Source organism: Glycine max, chromosome 1 (assembly GCF_000004515.6).
Source record: "Glycine max cultivar Williams 82 chromosome 1, Glycine_max_v4.0, whole genome shotgun sequence".
In the NCBI taxonomy this organism is placed as follows: domain Eukaryota; kingdom Viridiplantae; phylum Streptophyta; class Magnoliopsida; order Fabales; family Fabaceae; genus Glycine; species Glycine max.
The window spans coordinates 41,831,067-41,851,787 of NC_016088.4; the positions used below are offsets into that span (position 1 = coordinate 41,831,067).

At 31.6% G+C, this 20,721-nt stretch overlaps 1 protein-coding gene across 1 annotated transcript; it reads left to right on the forward strand.

Moving 5' to 3' along the window:
• The first annotated feature begins 1,288 nt into the window (after window positions 1-1,288).
• On the forward strand, window positions 1,289-5,103 carry LOC100805327 (receptor-like protein 6). The gene is made up of 2 exons (XM_006573305.4): window positions 1,289-1,464; window positions 1,552-5,103. Exon 2 carries the CDS (start codon window positions 1,577-1,579, stop codon window positions 4,946-4,948), a length of 3,372 nt encoding a protein of 1,123 aa, XP_006573368.1. The 5' UTR covers window positions 1,289-1,464; window positions 1,552-1,576; the 3' UTR covers window positions 4,949-5,103.
• The last annotated feature ends 15,618 nt before the right edge of the window (window positions 5,104-20,721 follow it).

Below are 20,721 nucleotides of genomic sequence, written 5' to 3' on the forward strand. Positions count from 1 at the left end.
CATGCTCATTAGCTTGGTTGTCTATTCATAGCAACTGCTCAATTTTTTGGACGTGTGGAATGCTCTTGGAAAGAAAGTGATTTTGTAGTGTTGAACAACTTCTAAAATGGTTTCATGGAAAAGCATAGGAATACAGTTTTCTGAGCTACCTTTGTAATTTCTGTTAAAAGTTAAAGTGCAAAGAGTATCAATCAACCTTAGCATTTGTAATTGTGCACAGTTGTGTCTTACTAACTTTTACATACATTAAAACCAATCATCTGCTGCACGATTCTTGAAGGATAACCCTTAAAAAATGACAGTGAGAACCAAAGTAAGGACAAAAGCTCAAAAAGTTAAAAATGCTGAAGTCAAGTGGAAAACAGTGTTGAGGAAAAGGTATTTGCCATCATAACGTAGTCTCATTTTTTCTCTGGATAAATTTAAATGTTATTAAGTGCACAAATTTGTTTACAAAAATTAAAAGGTTAATAGTAAAAAGTACTAGCACAATATAATTGCACCAAAGTGTAACTTCGACGTTCTTGCGGATACCAAGTGTCAATGTCTGGGTCTCCTGGTGAAATCCAACGTTGAACAAGGACTCTTTAATAGAAGTGGTGAGTTTTTAATCTTATTTTTCTGAGAACTACAATTTTTTATTTCAGTTGTCTTGAAATTTAAACTTCTACTTGTAATTGCAGTTTTCACACATACAAATCGTCTACAATGAAAATTTAGCTCATCTCACCACTTCGTGTAATAATTGTGAACTGTTATGTTTTATTAACTTTTAGATACTTTAAAACCAATTCCACTTTTCCATTAAAAAAAAAAAACAATTCCATTTAGTACATAATTCTTAAAACAATTTTAACAATTGTAATTCGGAAATGAAAATCTTAAAATAGGACAATGACAGCCAAGTTAGAGACAAGCTCAAACAGATAATTAATATTCTCTCGGTTCCAGAATATATGGAATTTGAGATTTTTGAACAAATATTAAGAAATAAAATTAATTTGTTAAATTTTAAATAAAACATTAGGTAATTTTTTAATATACTCTTTAATTTTTTAATTAATGACTTATTTATTCTTTTTATGTGCACGGCTGACACTAAGTATTTATTGAGGATAGTCTTGGAAAAAAGTATTTAATGTACAGTTAATTTTGTAAAATAATTTATATTTTAAAGTCCCATAACATAGTCATTAGTATTTTTCTCTGTTCCTGCTGATGCTGTGTGCCATTAGCAAAAGATTTGAAGGCTGTGCAGACTGCAGCATGCCTATAAATAGCCAACCGATTAGCAATTGTAAGAGCACTTCCAAAGATCAAAACAAATGCTTTCCCATCCAACCATTCAGCCCCGTGTCAAATAAAGCCTTCAACTTTCCAACTAAAACAAAACCACCCCTCCAATTTGGATACATCTGCGTCTGCTGGTGAAAGCCAACGTTGAACGAAGAGTTTTCCATAGTTGTAAGTTTTTAATCTTTTGTTTCTGAGTACTACCATTTTTAATTATTCCAGTTTTCCTACACTTTAAACTTCTACTTGAAATCGCAGTTGTCACCCATAATCATCATCTACAATGAAAATGGAGCTTGTGGCATCACTTCTGGTGATGTCATTCTATTGGTTGTGCCTTGCTAACCACATTATTGTGGTTTCTGGTCTCTGCCTTGGTGATCAGAAGTCTTTGCTGCTGCAATTTAAGAACAACCTCACATTCACAAACATGGCAGACAGAAATAGCAGCAGGCTGAAGTCTTGGAATGCAAGTGATGATTGTTGCAGGTGGATGGGAGTAACCTGTGACAAGGAGGGACATGTTACTGCTCTTGACCTCAGTAGAGAATCAATCTCTGGTGGATTTGGCAATTCAAGTGTTCTTTTCAATCTCCAACATCTCCAGAGTCTAAATTTGGCTTCAAATAACTTCAATTCTGTCATTCCTTCTGGATTCAACAACTTGGACAAGTTAACTTATCTGAATTTGTCATATGCTGGCTTTGTGGGTCAGATTCCAATAGAGATTTCTCAGCTGACAAGGTTGATTACTCTTCATATCTCTTCTTTTTTGCAGCACCTGAAACTTGAGGACCCAAATCTACAAAGCCTTGTCCAAAATCTCACCAGTATCAGGCAACTGTATCTGGATGGTGTAAGTATATCAGCTCCGGGTTATGAATGGTGCAGCACTTTGTTGTCGCTGCGTGACTTGCAAGAACTGAGCTTGTCAAGGTGCAATCTCTTAGGACCCCTAGATCCTTCCCTGGCAAGACTTGAGAGTCTATCAGTCATTGCTCTTGATGAGAACGATTTATCATCCCCGGTGCCAGAAACATTTGCCCATTTCAAAAGTCTCACCATGCTAAGGCTTTCTAAGTGCAAGTTGACTGGAATATTTCCACAGAAGGTCTTTAACATCGGAACATTGTCCCTTATTGACATATCTTCAAACAACAATCTCCGTGGTTTCTTTCCTGACTTTCCATTGAGGGGATCTCTCCAGACCTTAAGAGTAAGTAAAACAAACTTCACTCGATCAATTCCACCCTCTATTGGTAACATGAGGAATTTATCCGAATTGGATCTTTCTCATTGTGGTTTTAGTGGAAAAATTCCCAATTCACTGTCAAACCTACCAAAACTCAGTTACCTGGATATGTCACATAACAGCTTCACCGGTCCAATGACATCCTTCGTTATGGTAAAAAAACTTACCCGTTTAGATCTTTCTCATAATGATTTAAGTGGTATACTCCCATCATCTTACTTTGAAGGACTGCAAAATCTTGTCCATATTGACTTGAGTAATAATTCTTTCACTGGGAGGACTCCTTCAATCCTTTTTACACTCCCATCACTGCAAAACCTTTGGCTTTCAGACAACTTGTTTACTCAATTGGAGGAATTCATGAATGTTACATCCTCTAGATTAGTGACCCTCTATATGAGTAACAATAATTTATCTGGGACGATTCCTTCATCCCTTTTTGCACTCCCACTGCTGCAAGAGATTCGGCTTTCCCACAATCATCTTAGTCAGTTAGATGAATTCATAAATGTGTCTTCTTCTATATTAGACACCCTTGATTTGAGTAGCAATGATCTGTCAGGGCCTTTTCCAACATCTATCTTCCAGCTTAGTACACTCTCTGTCCTCCGACTTTCTTCAAACAAGTTCAATGGGTTGGTGCATCTGAATAAGCTTAAAAGTTTAACTGAACTGGACCTTTCATACAACAACTTGTCAGTAAATGTGAATTTTACAAATGTTGGCCCTTCTTCCTTTCCCAGCATTCTCTATCTAAACATCGCATCTTGTAACTTGAAAACATTCCCTGGTTTCTTGAGAAACTTGTCCACATTAATGCATCTAGATCTTTCAAATAATCAGATTCAAGGAATAGTGCCCAACTGGATTTGGAAACTACCTGATCTTTATGATCTTATTATTTCCTACAATTTGTTGACTAAGTTGGAAGGACCTTTTCCGAATCTTACTTCTAACTTGGATTACCTTGACCTTCGTTACAATAAACTTGAAGGGCCAATACCTGTTTTTCCTAAAGATGCAATGTTCTTGGATTTATCAAACAACAATTTTAGCTCTCTTATACCACGAGATATCGGTAATTACCTTTCTCAGACATATTTTCTCTCTCTTTCAAACAATTCTTTGCACGGCAGTATCCCTGAGTCCATCTGCAATGCTTCATCACTTCAAATGCTTGATCTTTCCATTAATAACATTGCTGGAACAATTCCCCCCTGTTTAATGATAATGAGTGAAACTCTTCAAGTATTAAATCTCAAGAACAACAATCTCTCAGGCTCTATTCCAGATACAGTTCCAGCTTCCTGTATTTTGTGGACTTTAAATCTTCATGGAAATCTATTAGATGGCTCAATTCCAAACTCTCTTGCTTATTGCTCAATGTTAGAGGTATTGGACGTTGGATCAAATCGAATCACTGGGGGCTTTCCATGCATTTTAAAGGAAATATCCACCCTTCGAATCCTTGTTTTGCGAAATAACAAATTTAAGGGTTCCCTAAGATGTTCTGAATCTAATAAGACTTGGGAAATGCTTCAAATTGTGGACATCGCTTTCAATAATTTTAGTGGCAAACTGCCGGGAAAATATTTTGCAACCTGGAAAAGAAATAAAAGATTGCTTGAGAAATACGAAGGTGGATTAATGTTTATAGAGATGTCGTTTTATGAATCCGAGGATAGCAGTGTACATTATGCAGATAATTCGATAGTTGTTTGGAAAGGTGGACTATTGATGCTTATAGAGAAGTATACAATCTTAACATCCATTGATGCCTCATCCAACCATTTTGAAGGACCTATACCAAAGGACCTAATGGATTTTGAAGAACTCGTAGTCCTTAATTTGTCAAACAACGCTTTGTCTGGTGAAATCCCTTCCTTAATGGGTAACTTGAGAAACTTGGAGTCCCTGGACCTTTCACAAAACTCCCTGAGTGGAGAAATTCCCATGCAGCTTACAACTTTGTACTTTCTTGCAGTTTTAAACCTCTCCTTCAATCATTTGGTGGGAAAGATCCCAACAGGTGCACAATTTATTCTATTTGATAATGATTCCTATGAAGGTAATGAGGGGCTATACGGTTGTCCATTGTCTAAAAATGCAGATGATGAAGAGCCAGAGACAAGGCTATACGGTTCTCCATTGTCTAACAATGCAGATGATGAAGAGGCAGAGCCAAGGCTAGCTTATACAATTGATTGGAATTTGAATAGTGTCGGATTTGGATTGGTTTTTGGTCATGGAATTGTTTTTGGTCCTCTCTTGGTTTGGAAGCAATGGAGCGTATGGTATTGGCAACTCGTGCACAAAGTTCTTTGTAGAATATTTGCACAAATGTATCTTGAATATGTAACGGGAGGAGGACATACGTACACAACTTTAAGGTGGGGGCATTAGTGGTGATTAATGAAAAATAGTGATTAATAAAAAGTGTGCAAAAAAGTGAGGTTATGATGAGTCTTCTTTCTAAATGTTTCCTTTTCAAATTTGATAGTAGTTGTTTGGGTTTTATGTTGTAATGCCAAAACAATAAATTTCCAAAACATATGTATCGGAGCTATAAAAATATATTCTGTTACATTTTATAAAAGTATTATGATAAAGTATAGTTTTCTGTTCATAAACAACAGCTATTGAATCAATATAATTTAACGAGTAATTAAATCAGCAGTACTTGTAAAATGATCTATTTATATTACATAAAAACAAAAATTTAGACTGTAATGTTGACTTAGAGTTAACTAATTCTTTTCATGAATTGTTTTTCTATCATATTATTTTATGAAGGATGTCTAATTTAACTGGAACACGGTGTTATGTAAGTTATTATAAACTTTCTGTTAACTGTTTTTTACTCCTGGATAAGAAAAATATTGACTATTGTTTTTTATTTATCTCTGCCATGCCATTTAAATATTGACTATAAATGTAGGTTAGGAGTTACCGTTTTAGTTTAGCAGGTGCATTAATTAAAAATGTGTTTAACCTATGTTATAATAATAAGAACTAAAAATGTGCATTAATTTAATTTGAATGAAAATATAATAGCTAAAATCCTTTAAATCATACATTGTAATTTATAATCTTTGATACCTTGTGAGAAATAAAGGACAAGGGCGGAGCCAAAAATTTGGTTTGAGGGGAGTCAAGAAATTACTTGTTTAAAAAATATTAAAAAAAAGTTTAATATATAATATAGATATCTAATATTTTTATAAAGACAAAATATATAAAGTAAAATACAATACTATCTAACTAATTTGATCATTTATATAAATATGAGAAACAAATAAATACATTTTTTATTATAATTATAAAAAGCACATACTCTTTTTAAATATATTAACTATACATTTATACAAGAAACAATTAGATGCATTTTTCATACCTTAATTTATTGTGAAATTTACTAATTGTCTCATCAATAATTTCATATGCAAATATGTAAGTGAATGCATTTATTAATTTATTAACAATTTAAGTTAATTTTATTAGTGAAAAAATTATTTAATAATGTTATTAAATATAATCACATTTTAAACTATTGAATTATATTTATTTCCCCCTCTTAAAAAAAACTTTGAATTATAATGGTATTTCTATAATAAAATTTAAATTTACGATATTTTTAATTAAAATTAAATAGCTAACTTAAGTATCTTTATTGCTCCTTAATATTTTAGTTTTTTATATATATTATTAGAGGTAGTATAACAGAAAAGAGATAAAATAGATGTATAAAATAATTATGAATAATTATATGTTAACACTTTAACGTTACAAATACTTGATTAATGTCTATAATTTCACTTTATATACTACTCTTTTTATTACATTAAATTACCTATTATATACCTATACCTTTCTGTCTTTTCTTCATTTTTCTCTTGAAGTGTCAACTAATGAGATAATTTTTATATATTATTTTTTAATAATTTTTTTTATAAACTTTAGGGGGCATAATGTTTTTTATAATATATTTTTAATACATTATGAAAAAAAATTTGGGGTAGGGGGCATGACTCCTCCATGTCCCCTCTCCCAGTGTCACTTATAAAGGATTGAGACGAAAAGATGACAAGTCAACACTAGAAGTTATAACTTTTGGAACATGTATTTGATTCAAAATGTACAATCCCCTGTTGTTAAGTGTCAAAATTACATACTTTCAGGATACTTTTAAAGGTATTTTTCTTGCTTATACCTTGATTTAGAGCGTTATTTTGACTCAAATTGCTTTGTTTTTACTATATTCTAAATCTTTGTCTAGTAGTGTGATTTTTTGGTTACATTGTAGTAATTTGTCATATATTTTTTTTTAGAAAAAGGGCTTGAAGAAGAAGAATGTATCTTGAAGGGGAAGTTTGAAGTACTAAAAGTTCAAAAGGATCAGCTAGGACAACAAAATTTTGGAAGAATAGAAACTACCATTTGGCCAAGCCAGAATTCATGGTTGAATGGGTCTGCACTCAAAAGTGAAATTGTTGTTTTTGTATTTTTAGGCCTGACATGCAAATATAGATAGATTCCCCCTCCCTTTTGCTTTCATAATTTTAACAATTTGCAACTTTTGTATTGTTCTAGTGAGGGAGAAAAACTCTCAAGTGTTCATGTGTTCTTCATCCATTTTCTCCCCTACCATGTATATTTTTGAGCTATTCATCTCCATGAGAGGTTGATTTCTCTTGTTGTAAGGGGTACACTATTAGAAAATATGTTTTTTACATCGGTGATTTATGATTTTTTACTAATGTAGAAAGTACCGATGTTGAAAGTATTATCGTTAACATCGGTTTTTTAAAACCAATGTTAACGTAAAATTGACAACATCAGTTATTTAAATAACCGATGTTATATAATAAGAATTGCACAAAAAAATGTATGAATATTGACAGTTCACTTTGGTTTTTATATAAAACTGATGTTAACGTTTGGAAGTTAACATCGGTTTTTATACAGAACCGATATTAACGTATACGTTAACATCGATTTTTTTTACAGAAACCGATGTTAACATTTTTCGATACTAACATCGGTTTTTTTTAAAAAAACTGATGTTGCTATTAGGAATTTTTTTAAATACTTTCTCTGTTTTTAAAAAAAAAACCCAAAATTTAACCTATAAATTTAAAATCAGACCACACAGCACAACATATATCATTTGCATTCTGTTTTCAAACAGGTTTTAGCAAAAAACTAGCTAGTAAACTATCAATTGTAAAAAATCAATTGATAGCTATGAATAAATAATTTATTAATAAATATCAACAAAGATTATTCAATGTTAAAATGAAACAGCAATTGTAAAAAATGTAATGCAAGCTAGTAAACTAATTAAGTAACCTAAAGTTACATAGTTCCCTAACATCCCAAGTTTGATTTCTCACTTTGAGATAATATCGTGCCCACTGGATGCGAAACGCCTTCAATCTCTCTGCTTTCAATGGTCTAACATCATTAAAATATTGCATGATCAAATAAAACATAAGTTAATAATGTAATACCGATGATAAGAAAATCAACTTTGTTTGAAATAAACAATTATCGTTTCCCAATTATTCCTGAAAGTTCCTAAGATTATCGTGGAAATCCAGTGCATGATATTATAGCCGCACTCAGTGCTTTCTTTTTGTTTATTACACTAAATACATAATGAAATTTGGATATTAAACGTTAACTACAATTAGTGTACACACACATAAAATATATATAAGTAGAAGTTTTATTTAAATCACGTACCTTAACAATAATCCACCTAGCACCAGCCTTGGATTTAGGTTGTGGAGTATTATCAAGTCCTTTCAAAGCACTGTTGAATACAAGGAACATTAAAATTTTGATGTTGTTGAGTCATGCTAATGCAAATGTATTGAAAAACAACATTGACCTGTTAATTTTTCCCTTAAGGTAGTTGTCTGGCCTGTTATGTAAAGAACAAAACCAGACAACAAGAAAATGACGACCATTTGCCAGTGTGCATTATAGTGGAGACCAATATGGGTTATTGTAGTATTATACATTATTTAAATTCAGTTGTTCAGTTTGACTTACCCATTCAGGTATACTCCAAGGCAGTCATCGCATTTTGAACTCTGCATCCAACTCTTCATGTAACTTTCTAATTCAAATTGTGATTGCCCAGATCTCTAAATGAACTGTGGCTCGAGAAATCCATACACATCGAAATTCCCCGCTCACATACTTGTCTCAGTCAGATGCCTATTGTTGTTAAGACAAAGTTAATTATGTATGAATTTAAAACAATAACTTAGGTAATTAAGAATAATCTAAATTGACTTACAGAATCCACAATTGTATAACAGATATACTGAGACATTGACCACCGTGTGCAATTTCAGAGAGATCTTCGTGCTTTATGTACAACGGGAAATGTTCATTAAACACCCCGAACATGGTAGCATCCCACATAACCAGGAGAAGCATCAAGAAAAGTTGTGGGATGGTCAATGTCATCAAATATAAGGGATCATCGACCTCATGATCCGGCCTATCTGGAGGTTTTGCTAGTGACACAATTGTCTGTTTATCCAACATAGTTAATTAACATAATTTAATTACAGTGAACAATTCAATTGAAAAAAAGAAGCATATAATGAGAGCAACATACCTGTTGTGATAAACGATTCATGAGATGTGTCGGCCAAGCAAGGAAGGTGTTAAGTGTCTGCCCCACTAAAATAACCTCGTCAGTGGGTACAAGAACGAGAGCCTCTGCATCTTTATCCTCCTCAACACCAACCTTCACTTGGCCTTGCAGCAAAGAGATTTTGTGAACCATTGTGGATCCCTCATAAACTCTTCCTAGGGCAACCAGGCGGGAAGGATTTTCTTCGATGTACAACCCACATTTTTCTGAGTCAATGTTCGGCTTCCGGCAAGTGCACCGGATTGCATAAGTAGTGTAAAACAGTAAGAACCGAGTATCAAACTCTCAGGGAACTTGTGTTACTTGGTAAGTTATTTCAGTGAATAGGTGTTTGGTGTGAAAATCTAAGTGTGAATATAAACAAGTATGTAAACTATCTATGCAAAAAGGAAAATCACACGAGAGAAATGATGTGTAAAAACAAGTAGAAAACGTGTTGGTCTTCCTAATAGGTGTCTGATGCTAAAATGATATTTTCTATCTAACAATGCTCATGTGTTCCTATGGTGTCTCCTGAGATGCTAAACCCCGATTCCTCATGATAGTTTAGCCTAATCCTGATTAAGCATCGTCCTTAGATTCTTCTTGTTGGACTAAACTCAACCAAGACCGCATTAAGACAAACATACTACAACTAAATTATCGCACCCTGATTCCTCGTGATAGTACGACAACTTAGCCCTGTCCTATTAAGGTCATCAGAATCAGACCAGTTTCCACTGTTGAATGACCCTAACAAAGCATGTATCTACGTGATCAAGGTAAAGACATACTAGAATGAAAAGCAGATAGCACAAAGAACACACAAAATATCATTAAATAGATAAAAGGATATTTACATCAGGTACCTACGGGGAAGATCCAACAGAGGATTTTAGCTTTCCATAACAAGGAAGCCTCCTTTACAACAAAGAGAAGAACAAGATGAAAGATTGCAAAAATACAACTGGTGAGGATGTCTCCTTCACCTCTAAGATCTCAACCACTCACAAACTCATCTCAAGCTCTCAAAACAGCTTCCTCTTCAAGCTCTGGTCCCTGCAGATCTTCGCACAGCAAAATCTCTCAAAACTCTCTGGAACTTGGACTTTTCTCTCTCTATAATCACTAGACATGCAAAGCTTCAGCTCTCAGCCTAAACTCCCCTCTCTAAATCTGATTTCAGGCTTAAATAGGTTCCCTTGTTCATGCCTGTGCGCTTAGCGCAACTTTGATCCGCTTAGCGCACATTAGTGAATTTTAGCTTAGCGTGTGCTCTTCTCACTCAGCGGATGGACTGAAGCGGTGCGCTTAGCGAGATGAAGCGGTGTGCTCAGTGAACCTGTAGCGCTCATCTTCTTCCAGATTGTTCCTCGCGCTTAGCCAATGAGTGTTGCGCTTAGCAGATGCTCGCTAAGCCAGCAGATTGGCTTAGCGAGAAGGTGAAAAACAACACTTTTCAGAGTCGCCTAATTAACCTGAAATTGAGAGAAAATGATTATTAAACACACAAAACAAAATTGCTAAGTATTTATTACCTATCTTTAACTAAAAGAACTTATAACACTACAAAATAACCATAAATTGGAGGAGTTTGATACAATTTACACAAATTTTATACACAAAAGTTAGTCGTATTCACCGACTAACAATCACCCGTGTTTGGATCGGTCGGTGAGGGATCAACACAATTCCCCTTTGTGCTGACACGAGCAGCTGAGGGACCAACCTTAGGCTCCGGAGGCAGTGCAAGTTCCTATGATTGGATTTGTGATTGCAACTGGGACTGCATCTGGTTGAAGGATAACATCAGCTGCCGAGTCACTTTTTCTATGATCGACTCCTCCAACTAGTTCCTGATTTGTTGAATTAGCTGCTCGAGTTCTTCGGGAGCCATGGAGGACAAACTGTGGGAGGTTCGTGGAGCCGATCCAAAGTATTTCTTTATGGTCACACCGGCTCCAGCAGCTCGCACACGGCCAGGGTGTTTTGGTCGCCCAATGACAGCAATCAAGAGATCCTGATGTCCATGGGGGACAAACAAACCCTGTGACGCCTGCTCCTCTAAAGAATCCTGTACAGAACAGATATATTTGTTTAGTCAATCATAGAATAAACAAAGATAATTGCAATTCTTAATTGAAAATGACTTACAATCTTCTCAGCAATTTCCTTTGCTGCCTCAAACGTCATCTGCCCAATTTTCTTGGTACGGGTCATCTTCCACTTCACGTTTCATCTGATGGGAGATGAAGGGTCATTCACGCCCTCAGTGCTTCCGGATTGAGCAGCTTCCTCCAGTTTTTTCTTTGTCTTCTCAACCATCAGCTTCTGTTCTAAATATTCATAACCCCCACTAGACAATACGTGGGGGGCGGTGTTTTGCTTCTGGATGGCCTGTGCCTTTTTCCGCACATCCTGCAATAATCAAACATTAATGAAAATGATTACTACAATGTATTATAAGAACTGGATTTTTAGTGGAAAACAATTAAAATGACAAAGTACATACCTCCCACGAGAGGTCTTTGTGGGTCTAACAAAACTGGGTTCATTTCTCCTTGCTAATGTCGTATTTTTCACAAACAATGTCGTCTACACTGTCCTTGTCGGCTGCAAGTACCCATTTCCTCGTCAAATCATATTTTAATTGTCTCCACCGCTCGCTGACAGTCTGAAATACTTTCTTCTTTGTCCTACTGTCAGAAGCTTTAGGAATATCAAATTCAGTTTGACAAACAATAAATTAGGTTTTATTGTTAGTAAATTATAAATTTTGGCTAATAAAGAAAATGAAAGATGAAAACTAAAATACCTGAATATCCTTCCATATCAAATCCTTCTGAGCAGCAGGGACTTCCTTCCAAGTCTCGTATGTCACGTCGACCTTATCACGAGCGACAATCCCCAAATATGTTCTTAATTTCTTCTTGTGGGGACTGTCGGCCTTCCTGGTCACAGGATCGACGTGGACCACCGGTCTCTCTGTCCCAGGTGGTCTAATGGCCAAGGATCGTAGCCGTGTGACTTTGCGTGTCCGCTTCAAGGTAGACGGAGACGCTGATGCTACTAAAGGAGGAGGAGGAGGCGAGGCAGGTGGAGTAGCCATGGGCCTGTAAAGAAAAAAACTTGAGTTAGTTAACATTATCAAAAAACTGAATCATTTATGTAAATGAATGTACCGAAATGAAATACATAATTAGAACATTACATTAGACGATGTTAATTAATTCTCCGTCATCATAATCATTACGATTAGCATGAACGTCCTCAGCTTCTTCTTCTCCGATGATGTTAGGAGCCATTTGTGTGGACAAAGGACTAACATAAGTATCAATGTATGAATCATCATCTTCTACATTAACACCAATTGTTTTCCCGTGTAGAACCATAGACCACCTTTCATCACAAGGGTCATGCACATAAAATACCTGTTTAGCTTGTTCTGCCATGATGAAAGGGTCATTGTGGTAAGCTAGTTTCTTTAGGTCTACCAATATAAATCCTACATCATCGGTCCGCACACTGGTGTTGCTATCAACCCATTTGCATTTGAAAACACAAACAATAAATTTGACATAGTTAAGCTCCCAAATTTCATCAATGAACCCAAAGTAAGGGATGGAAGCTACACAGGGATTGTCATCATGTACACTTGAGTGTTGAGATTCAACCCCTAGGGTGACCCCGCTATTTTGCATTGTACTTTTCTCGTCTTGTGCTTTTGTATAAAAGGAATACTTGTTTATGTCGTATCCTTGCCAAGTTATAACATTTCATTCAAATTAGTTATGTATATTTGATTTTTACCATAGTACAAAATGGTTGTCTTTTTCATTTACTGTTTGTGCATAAATTTGATTTGCATTTTATCCTGGACTTCTGAAAGAATAATGGGACCTTGCTGGGCATATTAGTCACTTCCTTTCAAATTAGTTATCCAGGACTTTTATATATTATTTGTGATCTGTTTTTAATAACAATCTTATGTTTATGATTGATTCGTTTATCCTTTTAAAAAAATGATTGTTTCTTTTGTAAGCGATTATACATTATTTGTGATCCATTTTTAATAACAATCAAAGAAAAAAAAATATATCAATCAGGCCAAAAAGATAGTGGGGGAAGGCTAACTCCCTATTTTTTTTACATGACATTGATGTGATAATATTTATCAAATTTATTGATAATTAACTTCCGATTGGGATCTAGTTAGTCCATCTTCACTAGATCTTTTCTTTTAATTATATTTTTTTTTATCTATAAATCTTAGATAATGAGATCCAGAGCAGAATTACTCGAATGCGCAAACCCAATATTAATGCACAATCTTGGAAAACAGCAAGCAAAAAGGATTTGAGAATATTAAATTCAATTTTTTTCATTTATTTTTATTTTCACTTTTATCCTTTGAGAATAATTTTTATTTTATTTTTACCTTGCTTTCTTTTCTTATAAATATTTATCGAAAAAAATTATTTCAACATGATCTTATTTATAATATCTTCTTTTTGAGATATTATCTTATAATATCTTATTTATAATAACTAAAAACTATAATTTATATGAAACTATAACATTTAAAATATTAGAAGAAAATAAATTTATACAATAAAATAAAACACAAGATTAAAGTATAATTATAAATAAGAAAATTATTTATTTGAAAATATACAAAAATTCTTATGAAGGTAAACTATAAGTGTATCGACAATTATAAAATGTTAACCTAATATTAATAACTAAATGATCATAATTTAATATTTTTTATAAAAAAGAACCAATAATTTGGTTTTTTTTTCTTCTGAGCGATAATTTGGGATTGACGGAAAGCTAGTGGGCGCTGAAGATAAAAATATTGACCAACGACCAATCAGATTAATTTGTTTGTGTTCGTGCAATTCTTCTTCATGCAATTTAGCATTTTTCTATTTAAAATAATATATTAATATTAATTATATGATGACATAATTTTTTAAAGAATTATGACATATAAATGAAATATTTGATATTTTAAATTATTTTTTATTATATTTATTAGAGTAAATTACAACAATATTTCCTAAAATTTCATATAATTACATAAATATTTTCTATTTTTTTAACCATTATTTCATCTTCCTTGTAGGAAATGTTAATGTAAAATTTGACAAATGTTAAGTCAATGCTAGTTAGCGATGAAAATAGGCTTAAGTTTCCAACAGAACCACTGACCTAGCCTTGTTAGGCCCAAATCAGACTTTAGGTTATTTAAAAAGCCTTTTAGGCCATTTAAAAAGATTTTATGTCATCTTATTTAAGTAAATATAAATTATAACCATATGTTTAGTATTATTATGTTAAAATTGTTATAATGTATTATAATCATACATTTATTTATCTTTTAAAAATATTACAATGTCAACCTACAGACCTACATAAAGAGTTGTAAATTTATTGAGGGATAAATTTATAATTTATTTAGAGATCTTATTATAAAATAGATTTTTTTTTAACTAAGTTATCTTGAAGACAATAAACTTGTACCATATTATTGTATTAAACTTAATTTTTATAAAACTTAGTTGGTTTATTTTCATATTTGTCGGGTGAGTCCCTAGATTTTATGGATCCAAGGTGAAAAGTTGATTTTAGTCCTTTTATATTTAAGTATTCGAAATATAAGTATATATTATATAAAAAATTTAACATGTAGTTTTATTAAAAATTACATGTTTTTTACATTAAATGAACAACACAACTTTAATAAATCTCAAAATAATATATTACATTTTTTTTTTCAATTTACTCTTATGTTTTCACATATCACTCAATTTGTTTCTAAAATAATTACATAACATAAATCTTTATACATAAGATAGACATGACAATGAGACAAGTCCGTGATAGGTTTGACTCTCCTATCTTCACCCTAACACAAGCTAGATGAGTTCATATTTTAAAAAAAAAGATTTCTATATTTTAAATTCATGTCCATCCCGGTTGGACTCTACAAATTTGGATAAATTGGCGAGTAACTTGTCACATTTTTCATAACTTTAATTTATTTATATATTTATAATTTAATCTAATATCTTTCTCTCCAAGAAAATATGTTAGTTCGTTCATTATTGCCTATCATCAACAAAAAATATCATTTTCTATTAATAAATATTACATATGCTTTTGTTCTTTACTGAAATACTAATATTTAGTTTTATTCATTTATAATTGGTGTTTTTGTTTGTGTTTATTATTTTGTTAAAAAATAAAAATATTTTAAATCTATTATCATAAATCAATTACATTGTGATATGTTATATTGAGCTAAAAAAATCATTCAGTGAGAACTTGTGAAGGTAATACATAAAAAAAAAACTAACAACCAAATATAATAATACTTTTTAATCATATGTCATTCTTAATTTGAACAAAAAGAGACATGAAATAAAATAATAATTTTATATTAATTAGAAAAATAAAATAAATAATATAAAAGATATTAAATGACTATTTTTTTAAAAAAAATTTAGGTTCCTTTTAGCCGTAGGTACTGTGTCATTGCACATCCGGACAAGGCTTAGGATCGACCTTGACCTTTTTTTGACACTTTGAGTAACAACAATTTGATTTTTATAAATTATAGTTTGGTTCACATAAAATTTTCTCAATGATTTATGGCCTATTGTTCAATAGAAAGAGAAGTCAAACTTATATAAATCTTTAATATAAAATAGGCCTTTAAGTAGGCTAACAACTCAAGTTAGGCTCTCAAATAGGTTATGCCGGGCCTAAATATAAAGCATATGATAGGTACAGGCTAAAGTCAAGGGTTGAGTTTTTTAAATAAGCCTATTTAACCAAAGCCTTGTTCGTCTTAACCTATTTTCACCTTTGATGTTAGTGTAATATTTTCAAACATACAAGAGAATGCATGACCTGTCTTGAGATTTTTTATGTCCTGAGAGTGAACTGAGAAAATTATACCATCATAATTATTTGAATTTTATCCTTCTTGCTTTTTTTTTGGAAAAATCATTAATAATTTGTTCATAATCAAGATTTTTAATTAAAATAATCATATTAATAGAAATCAAAACAGGTTTATTTAATCTAGCTTGTGACATAGTTTCAAGTACGATTTTAACAATTTCAAATTTGATAAATTAGCTACTTTTAGTGTATTTAATAGTAGCCACAATAGTTAATATTATTTTATAAGTTGTGCACGCATTAGGAAAACAATTAAATGTTTTCAAATAAGTTAGTATCATAAACTTTGTTTCCTTTCGTATTTTATAAGGTTGTTGATGAACTTATGTAAATTCTATGTGTGTTTTATCCGTTTTACTGGTTTTAATTTTTTGCTTTTATATCATTTTCTTTGAGAAACATATTTTACAATGTTATATCTTTGATGTAAAATCATTAGAACTTTCTCAAACTGTGTTCAAAGTGTAAAAGCAACATCTATTTGGTTGCATAACAAATAAAATATAGATTCTACACTGCCTGGACTTTGATATTTTTTTTGAACAATTTCTTAAGTAGTGTATGACAACACCTTTATGAGATTTTTACAAGAAAAATATTTTCATACAAAATACTATCAAATGGTAAAGATTGCTACTAACAAAGCTTTTTAAAAGTAAAACACTTGATATATTCTTAGAACTAGAAAAAGTCATAATTAATTAAGTGTTATTATTCAATCCCCTTCTAGTGACCTTCTGATCCACTTCAGATCCTATTAAATATGATCAACTAGATCCTTTGATTGAGATTAATCATAAACAAAACTAATAAATATTTCATGTTAATGGTATGTTGAAAAAAAAAATGCTATGCATCCATATGAAACTATATATAGTTGTCAACCTAAAAATAGCTGGCAATAAAAATTTATGGTATTCTTATTGATCAATTTTCAATTAAAAATAACTTCATTGGAATAGCAATAAATAAAGTTTAAAGATAATTAATTAATATAAGTCACATTTTCTTAAAAATAATTTTGATTAAAATATTTATATTTACGCGTGAGTGTATGAAATTTTAGTTTAGTGGTACCTTGAATTGAACCGACCATATAATTTGCATATAAGTCTAACACTTTTAAAATTTTCAAGTTTTGAAGACCTGCAAAATACAAAATTTAATTTGGAGACAAATTAATTTATCAATTGAAAAGAATTTCTATTTCCTAACTTTAAAATGTGACTATAGTTGAATGCAAAGCTGCTAGTCAGGAGGAGTCATAAATTTGATTTTAGAGGGTGAAGCTAAAGCTAAAAACAATATATTTAATTTAAAATATAAATAAATTTCCACAATAGTGTGCTGAATATAACGTGTTGAACATTAGGTTGAAATAGAATATACTTTCTATAATTGTGAATGACCTTTAACATGATATTTCTTTTCACTTATAAAAATTCATTAAAATATAATTGTGAATGACCTTTAACATAATAATTCTTTTCACTTATAAAAATTCATTAAAATATCAATAATTTATATTTATGTTATACATAAAAATTTAAGATAAATGAAATGTATAATGATTTAGACCTAACAATTTAAAATGTTGTCTAAGATAATTTTTGGGATTTATTCGGTGGAATAGAAAGAAAGTGTATTGAGATAAAATTTTTGAATTAAAATAAATATAAAAATAAGTATTTGATCATTTACTATTTAGTTATTTCTTTTTTCACTTTTATTCTCTATAAACAAACATACCCTTTGAGATAATGATCAAGATCCTTTGGGACTGGTCTCGGTTTCGTAGCACCTTCAAGTTCTCCAATTATCATTCTGTGATAGACTTTTACAATGAAAGAAATTAATTTCCTCCAGATACGTCTTGGAAAAAAAGACCTGAACAAGACATGTTTGTCTTGTCATTGGAAATTACTGACGGGATAAACACGCCAAAAATTATTTAGCGCTACACCCACACACACTCAAAGCTAATTTGAATTCCAACAGAAGGCTTACTTCTGAAAAGAACGGGAAAGACAAATGCAGTTTCTGCCAAATGTTAATTCCACCTTTCAACGATAAAACTACATAAAGAGGTTAGGCATTAAGTCCAAAATTGCACTGAAAAGAAATTTTTACTGTTCGTTATATTTTTATACTTTAAACATGCACTTGTTTTATTTTATTATTTTTTATCTTAACCATCCGAATTATTTGAAATAAGAGATCCTCACTAATTTAAAGTTCGATAAAGTTCAATTAGAAAATAAGAAAAGTTTGACTAATAATTATTTCTACCAAGGATCCAACTTATGTACTACTTGAATGATTTATCCCCAACTTCAACATATTAACCATTTATGTCCTATCACTTAGTGTTGGAAAATCATGTTGAGTCATCACCGCTCTCACAGAGAAAATTACTCACACCCACAAAGTATCGTGAAAATACAATAAAGATTACATCGTGAGAAAAATAATAATAAATGCAAGAATTTAACATGGTTCGACACCTCTTACTTATATTCACGGAACAAACTCAAAAAGTGATTTACTATTACAAAAATGAATGTAACTACCCCAAATAGTGTATCACTCTACAAACCCGAGTACTCAACTTACAAAAAATAATAACACTATCAGATAAAGATACTTTTCTCTCAACAAAGTGACTTTCTTTCACAATTTCTCCTCTCACGCACAATCTCTTCATGTGTAGTATATCTCCACTATTTTTCTTCTATATTTATAGTGAAGATTGACACCAACTATAATAAATAAGCTCTCTTGAAAGTTGAAACAAAAATAACTTTCAATGCATCAATTCAACTAAGGTTCATCTAGCAAAATGCAATCTTCCACTTTATATTTAAGTCACTTAAACCTTAGTGACAAAAAATCAATACACCATGTGCATACACCTTATCTTTTGACTTGAAACTCTACACTTAGATAAATTTATTATATTATTCTTATAATTGGCCTAAATGTTACAAAGTCTTACATCATAATAAATTATTGTTTCGAGATACAATTAATAAAATTGAACCATTCATAATTTTTCTTTTTTTAGTTGTTGTTTTTATCTTTATCTTTTCTTATGTTAATACAATACTTTATTTCTATCTAAAATAAAAATATCATATTAGCATTGAAATCATTAATTCTATTAATCAAATATAATCATGATTTAGTTTCTTTTGAGTGTATTTAGTCATTATATACTTACAAAGCTTTAGATAAAAATAAATTATTGTTATGAAAAATATTATTTTTTACAAATTAAAAATATTTTTTTAAAATTTGTAGATCCGACTAACCCAAGGCAACCAACTCGTTTATGATCGGATTGGTTTAGGTCAGATTTATGAAAAAATAATTATACAAATTCGACTCAGTCCAATTCATTAAACTTTGGTCGATTTAAGTAATAAATATAGGTAAATTCAACCAATTCCAACCCAACAAAGACGTTTATAACAATGATTGAATCCCTTTACATGATGTTCAGAATTGGCCGGAAAGAATAGACCATTTGTAAGAGGAACATTGGAGACAACGTAGGCTGAGAAAGAAACTTGATGGAATATTAAAATACACTAGAATGGCTACAAAGAATAGAATATTCATATCTCAAATGTTGATCCATTGTTTCGTAGTGGACTGAACCTGCAGTCAAGAAGGAAAAATATTTAGTGTTTACATTAAATCATTAGCCAAATTGTCTTACTCACCTAAGAGAAAATAACCAGCTAGGAAATAAATAATTTATAGAGATTAAGGTAATCAGATCTTCTCTAAATTTGTCAAATACTCTGTATTTATATGTAAACATCAAAACCTTTATTTATCTTCTATTGAGCACACTATATATATGAGAAGTGTTGCATTTCAGATAATAGACATTGCTAGAACTTTAATACTACAACCAATGAGGTGTATTACTGCATGTTTCTTTTTATTAATTTAATAATTTTCTTCCTGTCATCCTGCATTAGCCAAACACTGGAGCATCTGGTTACTCTCTGTTTTTTGTTCAGCAATTGTTTGTTTTACTATTCTAATATTTTAACACTGGAGCATCTTGTTTGTTTCAACAATTAAGTACAACATATGCCTCTGAAATTAAAATCCTGCAAAATATTGAGAAAAATTCACACATGTGCATCATCATTATTCTGTACAAAACTACTACAAACTACAGCCTCTCTTTTCTAATATGTTTCGAAAATCATGTAACTATTCAAAGAACATTCCATTCAAATTTCCACCAACTTTTTGGTTCTTTCTAATTCTACCCCTTGTTAGAAGGGCGAATCATTCAAAAGTCTCTAAACCTGCTGGCTTTCCATTCGTTAGCCAAAAGAAAATGAGCCTTATTAATTATATGTTGTGAGTTTTTTTCTATCCCATTCCCTGGGCAAGACTATAAATTGTAAGTCTCTAATCTGACAAAAGCATTCAATTTCTAGGAAAAAACGGTGCATGCTCATTAGCTTGGTTGTCTATTCATAGCAACTGCTCAATTTTTTGGACGTGTGGAATGCTCTTGGAAAGAAAG

Coding starts and splice junctions, on each gene's coding strand:
- LOC100805327 (XM_006573305.4), top strand. CDS start 1,577: ATGAAAATGGAGCTTGTGGCATCACTTCTGGTGATGTCATTCTATTGG.